This window comes from Euprymna scolopes, chromosome 5 (assembly GCF_053919585.1).
Source record: "Euprymna scolopes isolate OS-2025 chromosome 5, ASM5391958v1, whole genome shotgun sequence".
NCBI classification, from domain to species: domain Eukaryota; kingdom Metazoa; phylum Mollusca; class Cephalopoda; order Sepiida; family Sepiolidae; genus Euprymna; species Euprymna scolopes.
In genome coordinates, this window is record NC_136486.1 from 81,793,826 (window position 1) to 81,811,283 (window position 17,458).

General features: G+C 39.4%; 1 protein-coding gene across 1 annotated transcript in view; it reads left to right on the top strand.

Annotated features, from left to right (window-relative positions):
- Nucleotides 1-216: 216 nt before the first annotated feature.
- Nucleotides 217-17,458, top strand: part of LOC145277099 (monocarboxylate transporter 4-like) — a 36,826-nt gene continuing 19,584 nt past the window's right edge. Inside the window, exon 1 of the mRNA XM_080128764.1 lies at nucleotides 217-331. Coding sequence (XP_079984890.1) covers nucleotides 229-331 — 103 coding nt within the window. The 5' untranslated portion in view covers nucleotides 217-228. The remainder of the gene's footprint in view (nucleotides 332-17,458) is intronic.

Below are 17,458 nucleotides of genomic sequence, written 5' to 3' on the forward strand. Positions count from 1 at the left end.
TTCGTGACATTTATTTTAGCATACGAGTAAAAAATTGAAAACGTATTGTCACGTCCAAGGATTGATTAATAACATAAATAATTGTCGCCTGCAAATCTAATAATGTCTACATGATTGTTCAGCAATTGCTCGCATAGATATTGTTACAAATGCTGTATTGTTTAATTACGTCACTTTTTTGTTGTAGGCGCTCTTGTTGGAATTATTATTAATAAATGCGGCCTGAGAATGACATTGCTCATTGGAGGACTTTTAGGGTCATGTGGAACTTTTGTCAGTGGATTTGCAACCGGAATTCCATTCTTGATTGTAACGCTGGGTATCGTAACTGGTATGTATTTCATATCATATTTGTATTCGACACAAAGTTTGATGATTTTTAACTTGTTTTCAACCAACTTAATTTTGTGAGTATCATCAAGTTTAATAAGACAACATTGAAATGAAAACATTAAAATATATTTTCAGGTCAGTAAAAAAGATGTATTATTGTAGTGTGGCGGCAATACTATGGGTTCGATAAGCTTTTAAAAAGGAATATGTCCTTGGATTTGTCAGTATATTTACGATTTTCCTTTCGATAGGAAAATAATTTTATCTTTCGGTAATAAAATGTTCAATTTTATGTAAGTATTAATAGTGATGCAACGATTTCAATATTTTTCGGATTCTGATAAAACATTAATTAAGATTCATTTTCACTTTCTAAATGATTAGTTGTTCTTGTTGTTGTTGTTTATTAATTTTCAGCTTAGCGTGTAATAATTTCCATATAGTTTGAATAATTGATTGAAAGTAGAAATTCATGATTTCTTTCTCTTTTAAAACAAAACCGATTTGCAATAGTTCATCATTGTTTCTTATTTTTGTCTTTGAAGATTACAAAGAATATGGCTATGAGTCTCATGTCTAACAAGAACTTGTGGGTGTAGTGTGGTGTCTACATTAAGGACACATTCAAATTACACATCTGCTGCCTTACTTTCTAATAAAATACTGAAATGTATGTCTCATAAATTATATTGAATTTTTACTTAATGAAAATTCGTAACTAATTGAAATTGTGCTGAACACAAATAAGATGAAAGCTACTTATTTCTGATATTGTCAATGTGCGAATTCTTTTTTTTTAACAAATTTTATGCGGAAAATTACACACGGCCATTACATAGGTGCGCACATTACATATTTTTCATGATACCCTCGATTTAAAAAAGTTTTTAAAAAATCTTACGCGTTAATTTTTAGAGAGGTGACAGGGTGGGTGCAATTCGCTACGTTAGTTTAACATAAATTGACCACCTATACGAGAGAATGTCACCTCATATCACCTTGGGTGTCAATTTAGGCCAAGCTTATATAGTGAACAGACTTCTAAATATTAAACAGATAAGGTTTTACTTGTTTATAATCTTAACATTTGTGGTGTCCAGGTAAGATAATTCCAACTTTAATAATTACGAATTGGAAAATCACAATTGAATTATGCAAATGATTTATAATGAAACTTTCTGTACAATTCTAATTTCATTTTAGTCTTATGTTATAAATTAATAAAAAAGTAGCATATGTATAAAAAAATATTGAAAATACACAAATCCACTTGCTTGGAAACTTTACTAATACTTTCTTTTAAATTCTGAATAAAGTCGTTAGAATCTCTTTTTAGAGACAGATATCTGTTTGTCGTGGAACAACAGTGAAAATAAGAACAATTAAGTCGAGGTTCGGTTAAGAAACAAGTGTATTAACAATAATGTACAAAGATAGTAAAGCGTGTATATCTGCTGGGCACTCGGCTAGCAGTTGAAGTGCAGTCGCATCTCTCTCACCGATGTTGGAATTACTAGCGCTATTTATAGTGCTAATCGGTGTAAATTCCTCTGTTCAAGGAAGGCCAGTATAACCTCCTTCCCTTTGAAAATATCCCGTCTGTGATTAATAACATTTTTGTTTTGGGTTCAATCTAATCAATTCTGTTGATTTCCGTTTTCTGCTTGATCTTCTGTTCTCCGGAGCTGTCTCTGGTATGGGCACCTGAAAAGTATCAAACACTGTGTCCATGATGTCCTCCTCGGGCGATCTGGTCACCTCACTGTTCGAGTATCTTTTCCGAATTTTGTTAGTGTGATGTTTGTGCACGAAGTCTGGTCCCTTAATTATGTAGACCATGTTGCCTATTTGTTTCTCAAGAACGCCGGACTCCCAGAAAGTCTTATTATTTTTATGAATCTTGTAGAAGATTCTTTCGCCAACTTTATACCGTTTATTGTTGTTGTTTTTTTTTTTAGGTTTGGCCAATCCTGGTTTGGTAAAAACTTGTGAAAAAACGATCTAACCTTGCGTCCATAACCTCAGCAGGTGTCTTCGACATTTCGATGTTTGCATTCAAAGTGACTCTGTAGACTTGTAAAAACTGTTAGATTGACTTATCCGTCGGCGACCCACTAGCTTTTTTCAGAGCTCTCTTGACTGTGTCAACGAATTGCTCATTACTTCTTTGGTGGTATGGCGGAATGGTTGTATGCTCGATTAGATGTATCCTCGCAAAAATGTTTAAATTCGGTAGACGTAAATTGCGTTCCATTGTCTGTAACAATGCAGTCTACTACTCCAAACCTAGCAAATAGTTCATGCAGGAAGTTGATAGTTACCGCGGATGTGGGATTCTTACATTTTGATACTTCCGACCATTTAGATAGGCTATCTACAACAATGAGATAGTAGAACCCATCTAGCGGTCCTGCAAAATCTAAATGAATCCTAAACCAAGGTCGGTTCGGTTTTGCCCACGATCCGAATTGAGTCGGAGGAGCTTTCATAGCTAATGCGCATCCTCTGCATTCCCTGATTTTCCTTCTATATCCTTATCCATGTTTGGCCAATAAACGAAAGAGCGCATAAGGCTTTTCATTCTTGATATACCTGGATGTCCTTGAGCATTCTTTTCTGTAATGTCGCAGGAATTACGACCCTGTCGCTATATAACAGGATGTTATCGCAAATTGAATAAATTTCTTCATCCAGTTCGTTATTGTTGATCCTTTCTTTCGTGCCTATAATAAATCTGTCCACCTCTGCCTTATTCTTAACCTCATCAAGCGTTACTGGAAGTTCTCTTATTGTGTCACATAACGTATTTTTTACTTAAACTTCCGCTTGAATGGCTGCTATTACCATATCCTCAAATAGTTCTGTCTGCTTAGGTATTAACCTCGATAACCTGTCTGCATGACCAAATTTTTTAGATGGTACATACTCCATTTGAAAATTGTAATTCAGAAATATGGCACCCCATCTTTGGAGTCTATTCGCCGTATGCTGTGGTAGTCCCTTTTTCGATCCGAAAATCGTTAATAATGGTTTGTGGTCTGTGTGTAACAGAAATTGCCTACCGTGCAGGAAACGATGGAATTTCTTTATCGCGAATATAATGCTTAGCGCCTCTTTTTCAATTTGTGAGTAGTTCTTTCATTTTTCCATCATCAATTTTGTGTAAAATGCATGCTCCTATGCATAGGTGCTGGCCTCGCTTGCAACTATAATTTCACGCTTGGGATTATAATGTGCTAGAAACAAGTCAGACGTTAAAGTCTCTTTAATTTCCTGAAATGCTTCTTCGCATTCTTGCGTCCAGACCCATTTTTGGTCTTTCCTTAATAGTTCATTTAAAGACGACCTTAGTTTATACATATTTGGCACAAATACATTGTAGTAATTTGCCAAACCTAAGAAACTTTGTAAAGACGCAATATTTTCTGGAGCAGGCATATTCTTTATTGCACTCGATCTATCTGGACCCGGCCTTCTTCCATGTTTATCGATGATTTGCCCCAAGTGTTTTATTTTCTCCATTAAAAATGTACATTTTTCCTGTTTTACTTTAAATCCATAATCCTGGGTCTTTTTAAATACTTGGTTTACATGAGCTTTGTGTTGTTCTAGCGATTTTCATTAATACATCGTCCAGGTACCCTACTGCGAAATCCAACCCATTTAACATAATGTCCATAATTTGCTGAAAAATCGCAGGGGCGACTTTAACCCCAAAGGGAAGTCTGTTAAACTTTTACAATCCCTTACATAGCAGCTTTGAACACTCCTCATCGACTGGAACTTGTAAGTACGCGTCACTGAGGTCGATTTTAGAAAAATATTTGCCTCCACTCAGTTTCGTAAATATCTCTTCAGGGCTCGGAAGAGGATAATGGTGATCTTGTAATGCCCTGTTTAAGCCTGTCGCGAAGTCGGCGCAAACCCGAATCTCCTTACTCTTCTTTTTGATGTAACCCGTTGGTGTAGTCCATTCAGTGTGGTCAACTTTTCCGATGACACCCATGTTTTCGAGTCTTTCTAATTAACCGTCTATCTGTTCTATAGCGGCGTATGAAACATTTGTTTTCTTTCTGAACACTGGCTGTTCATTTACTTTTACGTCAAATTTTGCTACCGCTTTTGTACATGTCGCTTGAGTGACACTGCTGTCCGAACTTTCACCTTCCCGTTCCCACTTGACGCGTCTTCTCTCCACTCCAAAACGAACTTCTGCAACTTTAGCTTTTCTCTTCTGCAAATACACCTTCTCTGCTCGCAATCAAACTTCAGAATGCCCTCCTTCCATAAATCACTCCTCTTTTATCTCCAATCAGGAGCATCTCATTTGCATACCTCGTGGTCACCCTGTAGGCATATAAAGAAACAGGGCAGCCATTTTTGTTTCTTTCTTCTTCATTATGAACACGAGGTAAGCCACACAAAAACGCGGTCGGTCGTTCTTGTTTCTCTTTTTCTTCATTTACACCACACGCCCCCCTGATCAATAGGATACTTCGTAATCCTCCATCCAAGCAGGCCGCCTCCTCTCTCGTCGAGGCCTCTGGGGGACAACTTCTCGGGGGTTAACGTTTTCAGGTTCACTACAACGCGGGCCTAAGTCAGGTTGAGCAGCATCATTTGCTTCTCGGTAGCCCTCGATTTCTTCTTCTTCACTGCCCTCACTGCATACCGGCAATGTCACACGACGCAGGTCTAAGATATGCCGGGGAACGCCATTCACCATCACATTGTTCTTCGACTGCAATCCTGTTATGACCCCTCTTTTCCAACGAGTGGTACACTGTGCATTGGGGGGTTTCACCCACACCTCTTCACCTACTTTGATAGTGGCTTCTTCACTCTTCATTCCTGCTGTTTTGTTGCACGGATGCCGCCACTTATATGTGAAAACGGCCCTATGAGGCACAGTTGTCTCATCTTGTTTGGTCTTCGGCGAGATGTTATACCAAAACACCGCCTCTATGGGTGATACGTTGCTTTTTTCCGCAGCGGCTTTAATGGTGCGATGATTCCTCTCCACTATTCCGTTGCCACTCGGCCGATACGCTGCTCTGAAAAATTGCCTTACTCCCCACTTATCGCACACCCCTTTAAAGGCTTCTGATCGGAAAGCGGGGCCATTGTCCATTAAGAGTTCCTCAACCGGCCCTCTCTCCAAAAATATCTCCTCGATGACCCCTCCGATCGCCCATGCAGCTTCTGCCCTGATCTCTCTCCAGATGGCAAACCTTCCCGGTCCACAGTCGACCATTGACAGATACAATTTGTGGCGATAGTGTGTCACGTCAATGGCCAATCGCTTCCAGTCCTCCGCAACGTGTAGCTCTCCTGCTTCGTGTCTGGACGGTCCAGGGTCAATTGATTGGCACTCTCGACAGTTCTCCACCCCCCCTAACCTCCTCCTCGGTGGTCTCCGGGTAAACCTCTCTGGCTAGGAATAACGTTCGTTCTCGACCAAAGTGGTGCATTTCGTGTGACTCTTTGACTTCTTCCCCTGCACAGCATACCCAGGAGACCTCCTTTCCCTCCTGCAGCCAGGCCTTCTTCACGCGTGTCATTGAATCCGCCTTGTTTTTTCTGACGGGACCAACGCAACAGATACTCTCAACTGGAATTCCGCTATCAGGTCGGTGAGCGCTCCGAGTCTGCGCTGATCAGCATTTCCGCAGCACCCCTTGTCTTAACTCTCTTATCGCCAGTTACTGCCGACCGAATCCACGACGCTACCGTTGCCGAATCGGTTTTGACTTCAATTATTTTCAATCCCCATTTCAGGGCCAGATTGATTCCTTTTATAGCGGCATCTAGTTCTGCTACATTGATATGGGAGAAGTCGTTGTTTTTTCTTAGCCACGCCGCATCCTCCACAGTTACACCTCCTATCTCTAGTACGACGCCCAACGCCAGGTTACTGGCATCGCACCAAACCACACCCGCGTCTTCGCCGCTGACATACCATTTCCCTTTCACTGGGTCCTCATTCCTCACTCTCGCAATGACTTCTTGCAGCATGTTCGTGACCTCCTTCGTCACACGGCCTTCCCAGTCATCAGTGCCTGTTTGTCGTTTAATAAAGCTGCATGCTATCCTGAGCCAGCCAGCGATAGGATAGTGCCCGACCAGCCTCCCGCAGACTGAGAAGAGTTCTCGCCTCGTCAGCTCAGATCCGACTTCGGGTATTGCATTCCCTCGTTTGAAGACAAGGCTGTCTTTTCCATCTCGCCTTAGTTTCAACCCCAGCACCGCTCCTCCATCTAGGGCCTCCGCCGGTTTTGCGGTTAACCCATACTTCTCGACATGGCTTCTTACTTTCTCTGCTGTCACCTCTGCCTCCTCCACCAGGATGTCATCAATGTACGAACTAGTGGCCTCCTCCACTGTACAGTCTTTGCTCAGCACTGTCTTCAGTACGGAAGTCATAATTTTGGGGGCTGAACTCAGCCCAAAGCCTAACCTCGTCAGACAATACACCCGCCCCTTGTACCGGACCAGTTGGTACTGCCAGAGTTTTTCATCTACATGGATCTGCAGATATGCCGATTTCAGATTGACAATCTTAGTGGCCCGCCCCATTCTTCTCCATTTCCTCATGACATCCTCACATACGTCGATCCCCGTTCCAGTGTGGCAGGCTACGTGTCTGTTCAATTCCCTAAAATCCAGCACGGGCCTAATCTTGTTTTTGGTAGGCTGAACAACCGCCAGTAGTGGCAACACTCCTTTTTCTTCCCCTGTCCACGGTTTCAGAATTCCTTCTTTTATCCACCTCTCCACTTCTTCCTCGAATCCTTTTCTTATTTCTCCTCGCAGGGTGTTTTCGTAGCAGCCCACCTTATTCTGTAGTTCTGGGGGCCCGGAGATCCATTTCCATTCCACCGTCCACCTCACGCCATCAAACTTCGCCAGGAAATCTTTGTCCTCAATGCAGCAAACCTCCGGTTTTGGGGTTCTGACAGTTCTATCACCTTCCACTCCTGCCATTCCCACTGCGCTAAGACGTCCAAACGTCACTTGGCCCCCTCTTAACGTAGCGCCCCCCAGTCGGTTAATTGCACTCATACCTATAATCACGTCGACACCACCGACCAGATGATTCAACACTAGGGCTTACAGTTCAATGGGCACCCTTTGCACCATTACTTCCGCTGTCGTCTCTCCTAGGCATTTCACATCCCTGCCATCCACGGTCCTAATAATCCTGGTTCCGCTCCATGACCTCGCGACATTCCTTGCTAACAGCGTTGTAGTGCAGCCTGTGTCGACAAGGGCTATGGCTCTCTTCCCATTGACTACCACCGGTAACCGAGGCGATGTTCCATCATGCGCCATTTCCACACAGAAGGGGTAACCACTGGCGCAATAGCTCCCCTTTACTCGTTTCCCTGGTCCCGTGCAGCAACACAATAGCGGCTAATATGCCCCACTTGTCCACATCGGTAGCACGTGATCCCCGGTCTCGGCTCTTTGCAGTCCTTGATCAGATGAGGACCCTGGCACCGGAAACACTTGATGGCAGGTCTCCCCTCCTGTCGCCTCGCCGGCTGCCTCTCATTCAAGTGAGGCCTCATGCACATATTTCCACTCACAGCTGCAGCCACGATTGGGCTTTTAACATTTTTCACTAGGACTCTGGCGTGGACCAAGAGATCGTCCACTTCCATAGAATGGATCCCCGTGATTCTCTGCATGTTCGCAGAGATTTCCTCTGGGAAGCCATTCACTAGGTACAGCTTTACCGTCATCTCCAGGCTCCTCCCCACGTAACCAGCCAACCCTGCCAGTCTCCTGATCTCTGCCGCAAAGACGTCAACGGACTCGCCGGTCCACCTCAAACTTGACAGCTTGCCAAGTGCTTCAAATGGGCCCTCCGCGAAGGCCAATTTCAGCCTTTGCTCCACTAAGGCAAGGTCTTCCTTGTCTTCATCTCGCATCTGCTGGTAAATCGTGAGGGCTTCCCCCTCTAAGTATAGCGGCAGCAGGGTGACCACATCTTCTATCTTTTGCAGCTTCGCCACCATTTTTAATTTCTCCAGCCACTTAATCAGGTCGCCCTCCCCAGTAAAGGGTCTCAACATCTGAGTGCTCAGTCTCCACTCAGCCATGTTAATTGCTTGATATGCCGAAATAGCTTGTCGATTGAGTGACACTGCTGTCCGAACTTTCACCTTCCCCATTCCCACTTGACGCGTCTTCTCTCCACTCCAAAACGAACTTCTGCAACTTTAGCTTTTCTCTTCTGCAAATACACCTTCTCTGCTCACAATCAAACTTCAGAATGCCCTCCTTCCCCAAATCACTCCTCTTTTATTTCCAATCAGGAGCATCTCATTTGCATACCTCGTGGTCACCCTGTAGGCATATAAAGAAACAGGGCAGCCATTTTTGTTTCTTTCTTCTTCATTATGAACACGAGGTAAGCCACACAAAAACGCGGTCGGTCGTTCTTGTTTCTCTTTTTCTTCATTTACACCACAGTACACCTTCCCAAACCGCTTTAAAATACGTCTGGGAAATTCTCTTTTAACTCCCTCTTAAGTTTTTTTTGCCTCCACATTCGAATCCTCAACCTTTTGTCAAAATGAGCTTAAAGGCAGATCCCATAGTCTAAACTTCTCGAACAGAGCAGTTCCAAAGAGGTTGTTTGATTTTCGCATGACAAAAATTTTTGCTTTTTCGGCCCTGTTCTGGAAAAATTTATTCGTCAATAATTCTCCTTCGAAGGTAATTTTTCCGCCACTGACGCTTCTCGCCGTTTTATGTGATTTAATCATAGTGGGTCTCCCAAGCCTCTTCCATGTCTGTACATTAATAATGGAAATGTCAGACCCACTATCAAGCTGTAGCCTTACTTTCTTTTTAAACATTTTGACCTGTACATATTTCCGGATATTTTGTTCCTCAGGTTCAATTTTCGTAAGTTTAATAAAGGATGTCTTTCTACCAGATTTTTTTTCTACAATGCGATGCTTTATGCCCTTTCTGGTTGGCAGTTGTCACATTTTTTAAATTTATAGGGACACTCATTGTACCAATGTTTATTTCCACACCTCCATCATAGTCCAGGTGGATCTTTTCCCTGTTTCTTTCTCTGGTTATTTTTTGAAGTCGAATTTTTCTTTTGATGGATCTTTTTAATATGCGACACTCCGCTTTCCTCTATGTTACGACTGTCTTGTTTCAACGCAATAAACCGTTCACAGTCTTCCGCTAAGTTTTGTAGTTTTAAATTCAGTTCGTTTTCGAGTTTATTTAAAATACGACGCCTGCTTTCAGCGTCTGTATTTAAGACCAGCCCTTGCACAAATATTAAACATTTAAAATTATCTGATGATAATTCCTCCAGTTTAAAATCATTGCAATGCTTGTTCACTATACTTGCATAAGTAGTGTAGTCGTCTTTCTCTCTTCTAGTAACATTCATACATTTATATCGCCTATGGAAAAGAGATGTTTTTGCAGAAAACAGTTCTGTAAGTAGCATAACTGTTTCTTGGAAGCTCAACTCACTGGTCTTTTTTGGGAGAATAAAATTCATGAATTTATATGCTCGGCTGTTCCCAATTTCCTTAGTAAAAGCCGAACTATTTTCGTGTCTGACCAGGTACCACAATCCGATATAAAAAATATCCTAATATCGTCTATAGTACTGGACGAAAGTGACATCGTCTTCTGGATTATAACTGAAATTTTCAATTGCGGCCCACACAGCTGTTTGAGAAAATTCGTTATGATTAATCGTCCGTTTTAGTTCACTATGTCGCTTCCAGAATTTTTCTTTGTCCCTCCTGTGTTTTCATCAATATTTTCCCGAAGCGTTTCTGTTGTTGAAGCATTTCTTCTTCGAATGTTTGTTTAAATCCTTCTGCTCTTTCTACTTGCTGTTGAATTTGCTGATTTTGCAACGCGAGATTTTGCTCTGCCTGGAATTGAAACAATTCCAACAGTGAATCTTTGAATTTCGCATCCATCATACGAATTCAGTTTACAATTTTCCTTTGTATTAAATAAATATTCATTAGTAAAAAAAAATCAACCAAGTTTTCTGTCCCAATTCTTTTGTTTGAAGAACAACAGATAAGCAGTCCTTTTGTAACTTAATTTGTTGAACGCTATATTTCTAGTCTTACTAGAAACAATCCAGCAAAATAACATTTGTTTAAATTTTTTTTTTATTTGCACGCGTTTTTACGTAGCAAAAATAAAATCCGTCGTTTTAAATATCAGAGGAATTCGTATGGGAAATTTTTAGTGTTTTTTTTTTTACCCTCTTTGCCTTTTGCAAAACATGACTTGATTCTTTACGTGTTTGCTAAGCACAAATGACACGCGAATAATTATTTTTCACGGTCTGTCTCTTTTTCTCTTGACAAAGTCAAGCGTGTTTTTTTTTCAAATCCCAGATGTTATCGAAATAACGATAAGCTTACACGGTATTTGCTAGTTGTTTTTTTACATTTAACTTTGCAGAAGAAAATTCTTACCGTAGGAAAAATGGCTTCTGGTGAAGAAAAAATGAACCCCTTTTCCTTTTCTAAAACACGTGGTAAGTGTGTTCAATTATGAAATAATCACAACATTCACGTTTTTCGCTGTAGATTTTGGTAGCAAATTTTTCCCATCGCCAAATTACTATTGTAGTAATTAATTCACCGTTAATCCTTGTGTATCCAAATATCTGTTGAAATGACGAAGGTGTTCTGCCGTAAAGATTTTGCAAATCTTTATTTCAATCACTTTTGGCGATTCTCTGCAATGATGGTCGTTTCGATTCCTTGTCGCCAATCTGTTGTGTCGTGGAACAACAGTGAAAATAAGAACAATCAAGTCGAGATTCGGTTAAGGAACAAGTGTATTAACAATAACGTACAAAGATAGGAAAGCGTGTATATCTGCTGGGCACTCGGCTAGCAGTTGAAGTGCAGTCGCATCTCCCTCACCAGTGTTGAAACTACTAGCGCTATTTATAGTGCTAATCGGTGTAAATTTCTGTGTTCAAGGAAGGCCGGTATAACAATATCTAAGTATCATTCACTCGTTTTTTTTGTTTTTTGTTTTTTTAGATAAAATTTAAAAAATGCAACTAGTTCGCAGACATGAAAACTCAAAACTAAAGAAGAACTGACGTCAAAGTGTCAACTTTTCACACATAGACGTGAAATTTTTTTAAATCTGCGAATTCATTTATACCTAATTGAACTTTTTTTTTACACAGGCATAACCACATTATCAAGGTCAAGAGGCCACTCAAGGATAAGTGTGTGCAGTAGAAATTGGACAATATAGTAATCATTAGTAATGAAAATTCGGTATATTTGTTAACTTATATGGAACGGCTCATCAAGAACTTATTTACGTTAGACTTGAAGACAACCATCTTGTACTCAGCTGGAAAGCAGGAAAACGGAAGAAAATTCCATAGGCGTGCAGTTCTAAGAAAGAAGCTTTGTTCATGGAATCTACGTTTAGGTTTAGGCACAGATAAAGAGTGGGGGGAATTATTGATAGTGTTTTCAGCTAGACGAGTGTTTCTTGTGAAAGTTTGGCGAGGGGTGACCATAGACTGAAGCTCAGTCGAACACTTTCCATGAAAATAACGATACATCAGAGACAAGCTCGCAGCATCTCTTCTGTAAGATAGAGGTTGCAGGGAAGAGAAAAGGACATCTCCTACGAGGCTACAAAGTCTATTTTGAACTCTATCAAGGCAGGACAAGTTCTTTCTAGCTACTCCTGCCCAGATGTGGCAACAGTATTCCATCCTTGGACGTACCTGGCTCTTATATAGATAGAGAATTGCATTAGCAGTGAGATATCTACTGGATCGATAGAAAGATCCCACCATTTTTCCAGCAGCCCTGGCAACAGATTTGATGTACGTGTTCCATTTAAGATCAGGAGTAATTGTCAAGCCTAGAAATACTTGTCAAAACTTGAGGCCTCCTGAAGACGAGAGTCATTCATTTCAATTGATGCCAGATGTGGATCAGAGCGTTGATGATGTAAAGAGAGAAGCTTGGTTTTAGATGCATTAAAAGTAACCAGACACTCCTTTCCCCATTGTACCATGTGCTCAAGATCAGTGGAGAGAGAATCAGAGAAAACTTGGTCGTTTACTGTCTTAGATGTACTACCATAAATGGTAGTGTCGTCAGCATAAATGTCTACAAATGATGTAAGGATGTGATTTGGAAGATCATTAATGTAGATCAGGAAAAGAGTTCGGCCCAGGATGGACCCCTGAGGGACACCAGCATTAATACTGTGAGCTTCTGATTTTTGCCCCTCAACTACTACTCTTATGAACCTATCAGAGAGAAATGATTTAATAATTGAGAAAACATTTCCAGCTATACCATAGCTAGAGATCTTGTGAAGTAAACCTTTATGCCATACCCTATCAAAGGCCTTAGATATGTCAAGTGACGAAGCCTTTCAAAATGTTCCAAATTTTTACAGCTTTTCCAAACCTATTGCAACGTTTGCAAATGCTGATGAACCAGATAAAAACCTGTTGCAGGCAATGGAAATCGTGTATGTGGATCGGTTTGGGGTGAGGACGGGCGCATTACGGAATTAAAGTTCGGGCGTCCCTGGGGTATGATGATATCTCAGCTTGGTCCAGGCCGTGTAGATGGGATCTAGTACTTGAACTTGGACGTCGACGGACACTGGAATTGGCAGCTGGATGTTAGTGGGCACTGCCACTATAGCACAATGAGTGATAAACCCTTTCGGAGGAGCCACAGCTCCCCACATTAATCAACCTTGTGCCAGGATAGGTCTGTAATTGTGAGGAAGCACGCTACTTTTATGCATGCGCTGTGTGATATTTCAAAATGTCAGTGCGTAACAGTTTGACTCAGTTTCACAGGTGACGTGCGAGACCTGAGATTGTTTATGTAATCAGATCGACAGCTGTTTGTCAAAACTCAACCAAGTCACCGAGCCTGTTATGCATGCATATCTCGTTCTCTCTCTCTCTTTCACTCCCTTTCTCTCTCTTTCAATGAAGAAAGAGAGAAGAATTGAATTATAATTGCATTGTTTTAAACAGTCGAGGGTTGAATTCCATCCGTGACGCACGCAGAGATTGACGACACACGCCAGGTCGAGTAAAAATGCTCCTCTAATATAAAATAATTTTATTTTTATAAAATATGTCGTGTCCACTTACTCAATACAACGTTCAATACATTATACATTTATTATACAATACAGTTATTATACAACACAATTGTTATACAATACAATTATTATACAAGCGTTAATTTTCAGCAACAGAGAAGCGAAGCGGCCCCTGCCATTTAATGCCGACGATGGATGCTACCCGTAACGATGCAAGAAAGACTCGACGACTAGACCTGCCAGCCGATTATAGCCGACGCCATACTGCCCCCTATCATTTGATCATGTCTAACACCAGAGAGATGGTTGTCGTTCCCAATACATAGGTAGAAAACAACAAAATAAACAATAAAAAAGTGGACATTATGACAAAAATAAAACAAACAGAAAGAACACATATGTAAATCCTAGAAATAATAATAATAATAATAATAATAATAATAATAATAATAATAATAATAATAATAATAAAAATAATAATAATAATAATAATAATAATAATAAACCAACTCCAGACAACGACAACCATGGTAGAAATAAAAATAAAAATAAAAATAAAAATACTAATAATGAACAAGATAAATGCAACTGTAGATCTTGCACACTTGGTCCACTTCAAAATAAATGTCTAACCAAAAGCATAGTTTACTAGGCCACAATATTTGCGAAAGGAAACCCGAATAACAAAAAATATTATGTAGGTATGACTTCCTTAGATTTCAAAGCCCAATATTATGACCACAAAATACGTTCACAAATTAAAAAAAAAACACCGAATGAAAACACCACTAGCAAACAAATACTGGGAACCCAAAGAAACAACTGTGTACACAGGATAAACTTTACTCTAGGATAGCGATACAAAATAATTTTAAAATTGACAAAAACAATAGAAAATAAATAAATAAAATAAACATACATATACATAAATTATCATACATACATACATATATATATATATATATATATATATATATATATATATATATATATGTATAAATATATAAACTAACATAATAAAAAAAACACAAGCACAAACATTTAAGTACACTTAGGTTTAAAATAAGTCAAATCACTAGATATCTATGCTTCCCACTAAAAAAGCATACACAAAGGAAGAGGTGAACCCAAGGGCAACTGGGCCTTTGTCCTGTAAGTGCCTGCCCATTGGCTGATTAGGAAGGGATCGGTGGAAACTAGGAATCTGATTCTGATTGGCTAACTAAAAACTCAATAGAAGGTGTGTATATAAAAACGCGAGACAACCACAACTCATCGCATAAGCCTGACGAATCCTAGCATGGATGAAACGTGGAATATTCTGTGTAGCTTAATTGCCATATATATATTTATATATTTTTTTATAACTTACTACCTAGCTCTACCTATGTATTGAGCACTGTTGAAGCAAATACTTAAAGTTTACGCATAAAATAATACTTCCGTATATTAATTTATGTAATTAAATGAAGTAGTCATAATTGGATATATATATATATATATATATATATATATATATATATATATATATATATATATATATATATATATATATAAAGATGTTATTTGTTATTTGTTTTTGTGATACGTTTTGAATGAATTCAATTATTTACGAAAGTGCACTTTTACTTAAATGCGAATAATTTTCCATTTAACCAATTTGATACCCCCTATGGGGAGCGACACACACACACACACACACACACACACACACACACACACACACACACACACACACACACACACACATATATATATTGTTTTTAAAATATAATTATCCACTGACACATGTTTCGTCGTCTATAAATATATTTCTGTGGAAATATATTTTATTTCCTTATAATATTTACCAATCCTTATTAAAGAAGCTCAATGTATTACAGAGCAATATAGTGAATAAATAACAAAAGACTATATTCCAAAGTTCATGATGTTGACCATCTTATAATTTATTCCTTTAATTCAGTTGACATTTGCAATTCTTGACAGTATCTGCTTCGTAGACTTAATTATTATATCAATTAGTGAATCTATTTTGTCCTTAACTCATCAGAAGAAATAGCAGCAATCAATCTGTTAAAAGGAAATAAAGTGCATTTTGACATGATTAAACTCCAAAAACTGGAAGAGAAGCTGTGAATACCTTATAGTATGTTTCCATGTTATTTTGAATTTTCCTTTATTTCCCATTTATTTCCTTTTGACGGATTGATTGTTGCTATTGTTAATTTTCCTTTTAAGCATTCTTGAAAACCTATACTAGTGATAATTTTAAAGGATTTTTTGTGGGTGGAAAGATACTGTACCTTTACCAATATTTCAATCATCGTAATTTGTTTTCCTAGTTTTGCATATGAATTACAAAATATCTGATATTTCCCCAAAACCTCTGGCTTTGATGGAGGGGAGACTAAAACTTGCTGCTATGGTTTTAAATGATCTGAAATAACAGCAAGGGGAGACTTGATTCCAAATATTTCTCATTTGGTTTTCATACATAAAGTAAATTTCACAGTGTATAAGGATTATTTGATACTGGAGATATTCATAATCATACCATATTTCCAAAAGAGAGGAGATATAACATATGAGAAATATTTGGAATCAAGTCTCCCCTTACTGTTATTTCAGATCATTGAAACAATAGAAGCAAGTTCTAGTTTCCCCTCCATTTAGGTCAGAGGTTTTGGGGATATATATATATATATATATATATATATATATATATATATATATATATATATATATATGCTGTCAAGATTTGAACATTTAAACATCCATCCATAGCCCTTGAGCCCCTGGAGGGGCATAGGCCATCGACAACTTTGTAGATGCTTTTGTAACGACTGAGTTCTTTTTTTTTCAGGGGGAGGGTGCTGGCCCCACGCCCAACCTTCCCAGAAGGTACATACAGCGCCTAGCCTTCCCAAATAGTCACCCATCTGGTACTGGCCAGGCTCAACGTTGCTTAACTTCGGTGATCTGGTGAGAACCAGTGTGTCAATGTGATTGTGGCGTACACATTTAAACATACTGAAAGAAATAAATGGTAAGATGAACAGCATCTTGGAATTTGGAATATAAACTTTTATGGCGCCACTATATATATATATATATATATATATATATATATATATATATATATATATATATATATATATATTGCTTTTTCAGTCTTATCCGCCTGCTGTCCACTGGGAAAGCGCCTGGCTCAGATTCTATCCAGACCCTGACTGAAAAACTCCATCAGCTTTTCCACATGATCTGGCAGAAGGAGGTACTTTCCCAAGACTTCAAAGGTGCCTCCATCATACATCTATACAAGCATAAAGGTAACCACCAGGCCTGCGACAACCACCGGGGAATATCACTGCTATGCATTGCAGGCAAGGTACTGGCCAGAGTAATGCTGAAAAGGCTCATAGTTCATCTGGAAAAAGACATCTTGCCGGAGAGCAAATGTGGATCATGGTACTACTGATATCGTGTTTGCTGCCAGGCAGTTCCAAGAAAAGTGCCAAGGACAAAATATAGACCTTTACTCCCCCTATGTTGATTTGACCAAAGCTTTTGACATTGTAAGCAGAGAAAGGTCTCTGGAGAATAATGGCAAAGTATGGATGTCCTAGAAAATTCATTGCCATCATACGTCAGTTTCATGATCGAATGATAGCCAGAGTGCAAGATCGTGGGGAGACCTCTGACCCTTTTGAAGTTACAAATGGAGTGAAACAGAGGTGTGTTTTGGCTCCCAGCCTGTTCTCTGCAATGCTGACAGATGCCTTCGGAGACACTGATGTGGACATTGGAATCAGGTACAGATTTGACGGATCAATCTTCAACCTCAGGAGGCTAAAAGCTAAATCTAGGGTTGCACCAGACACTGTAAATGATCTTCTGTTTGCTGATGATTGTGCCCTTAACGCTACCTCTGAGGCAGGCATACATCATAGTGCAAACATATTCTCAGAGGCTTGTGAAAATTTTGGTCTCACAA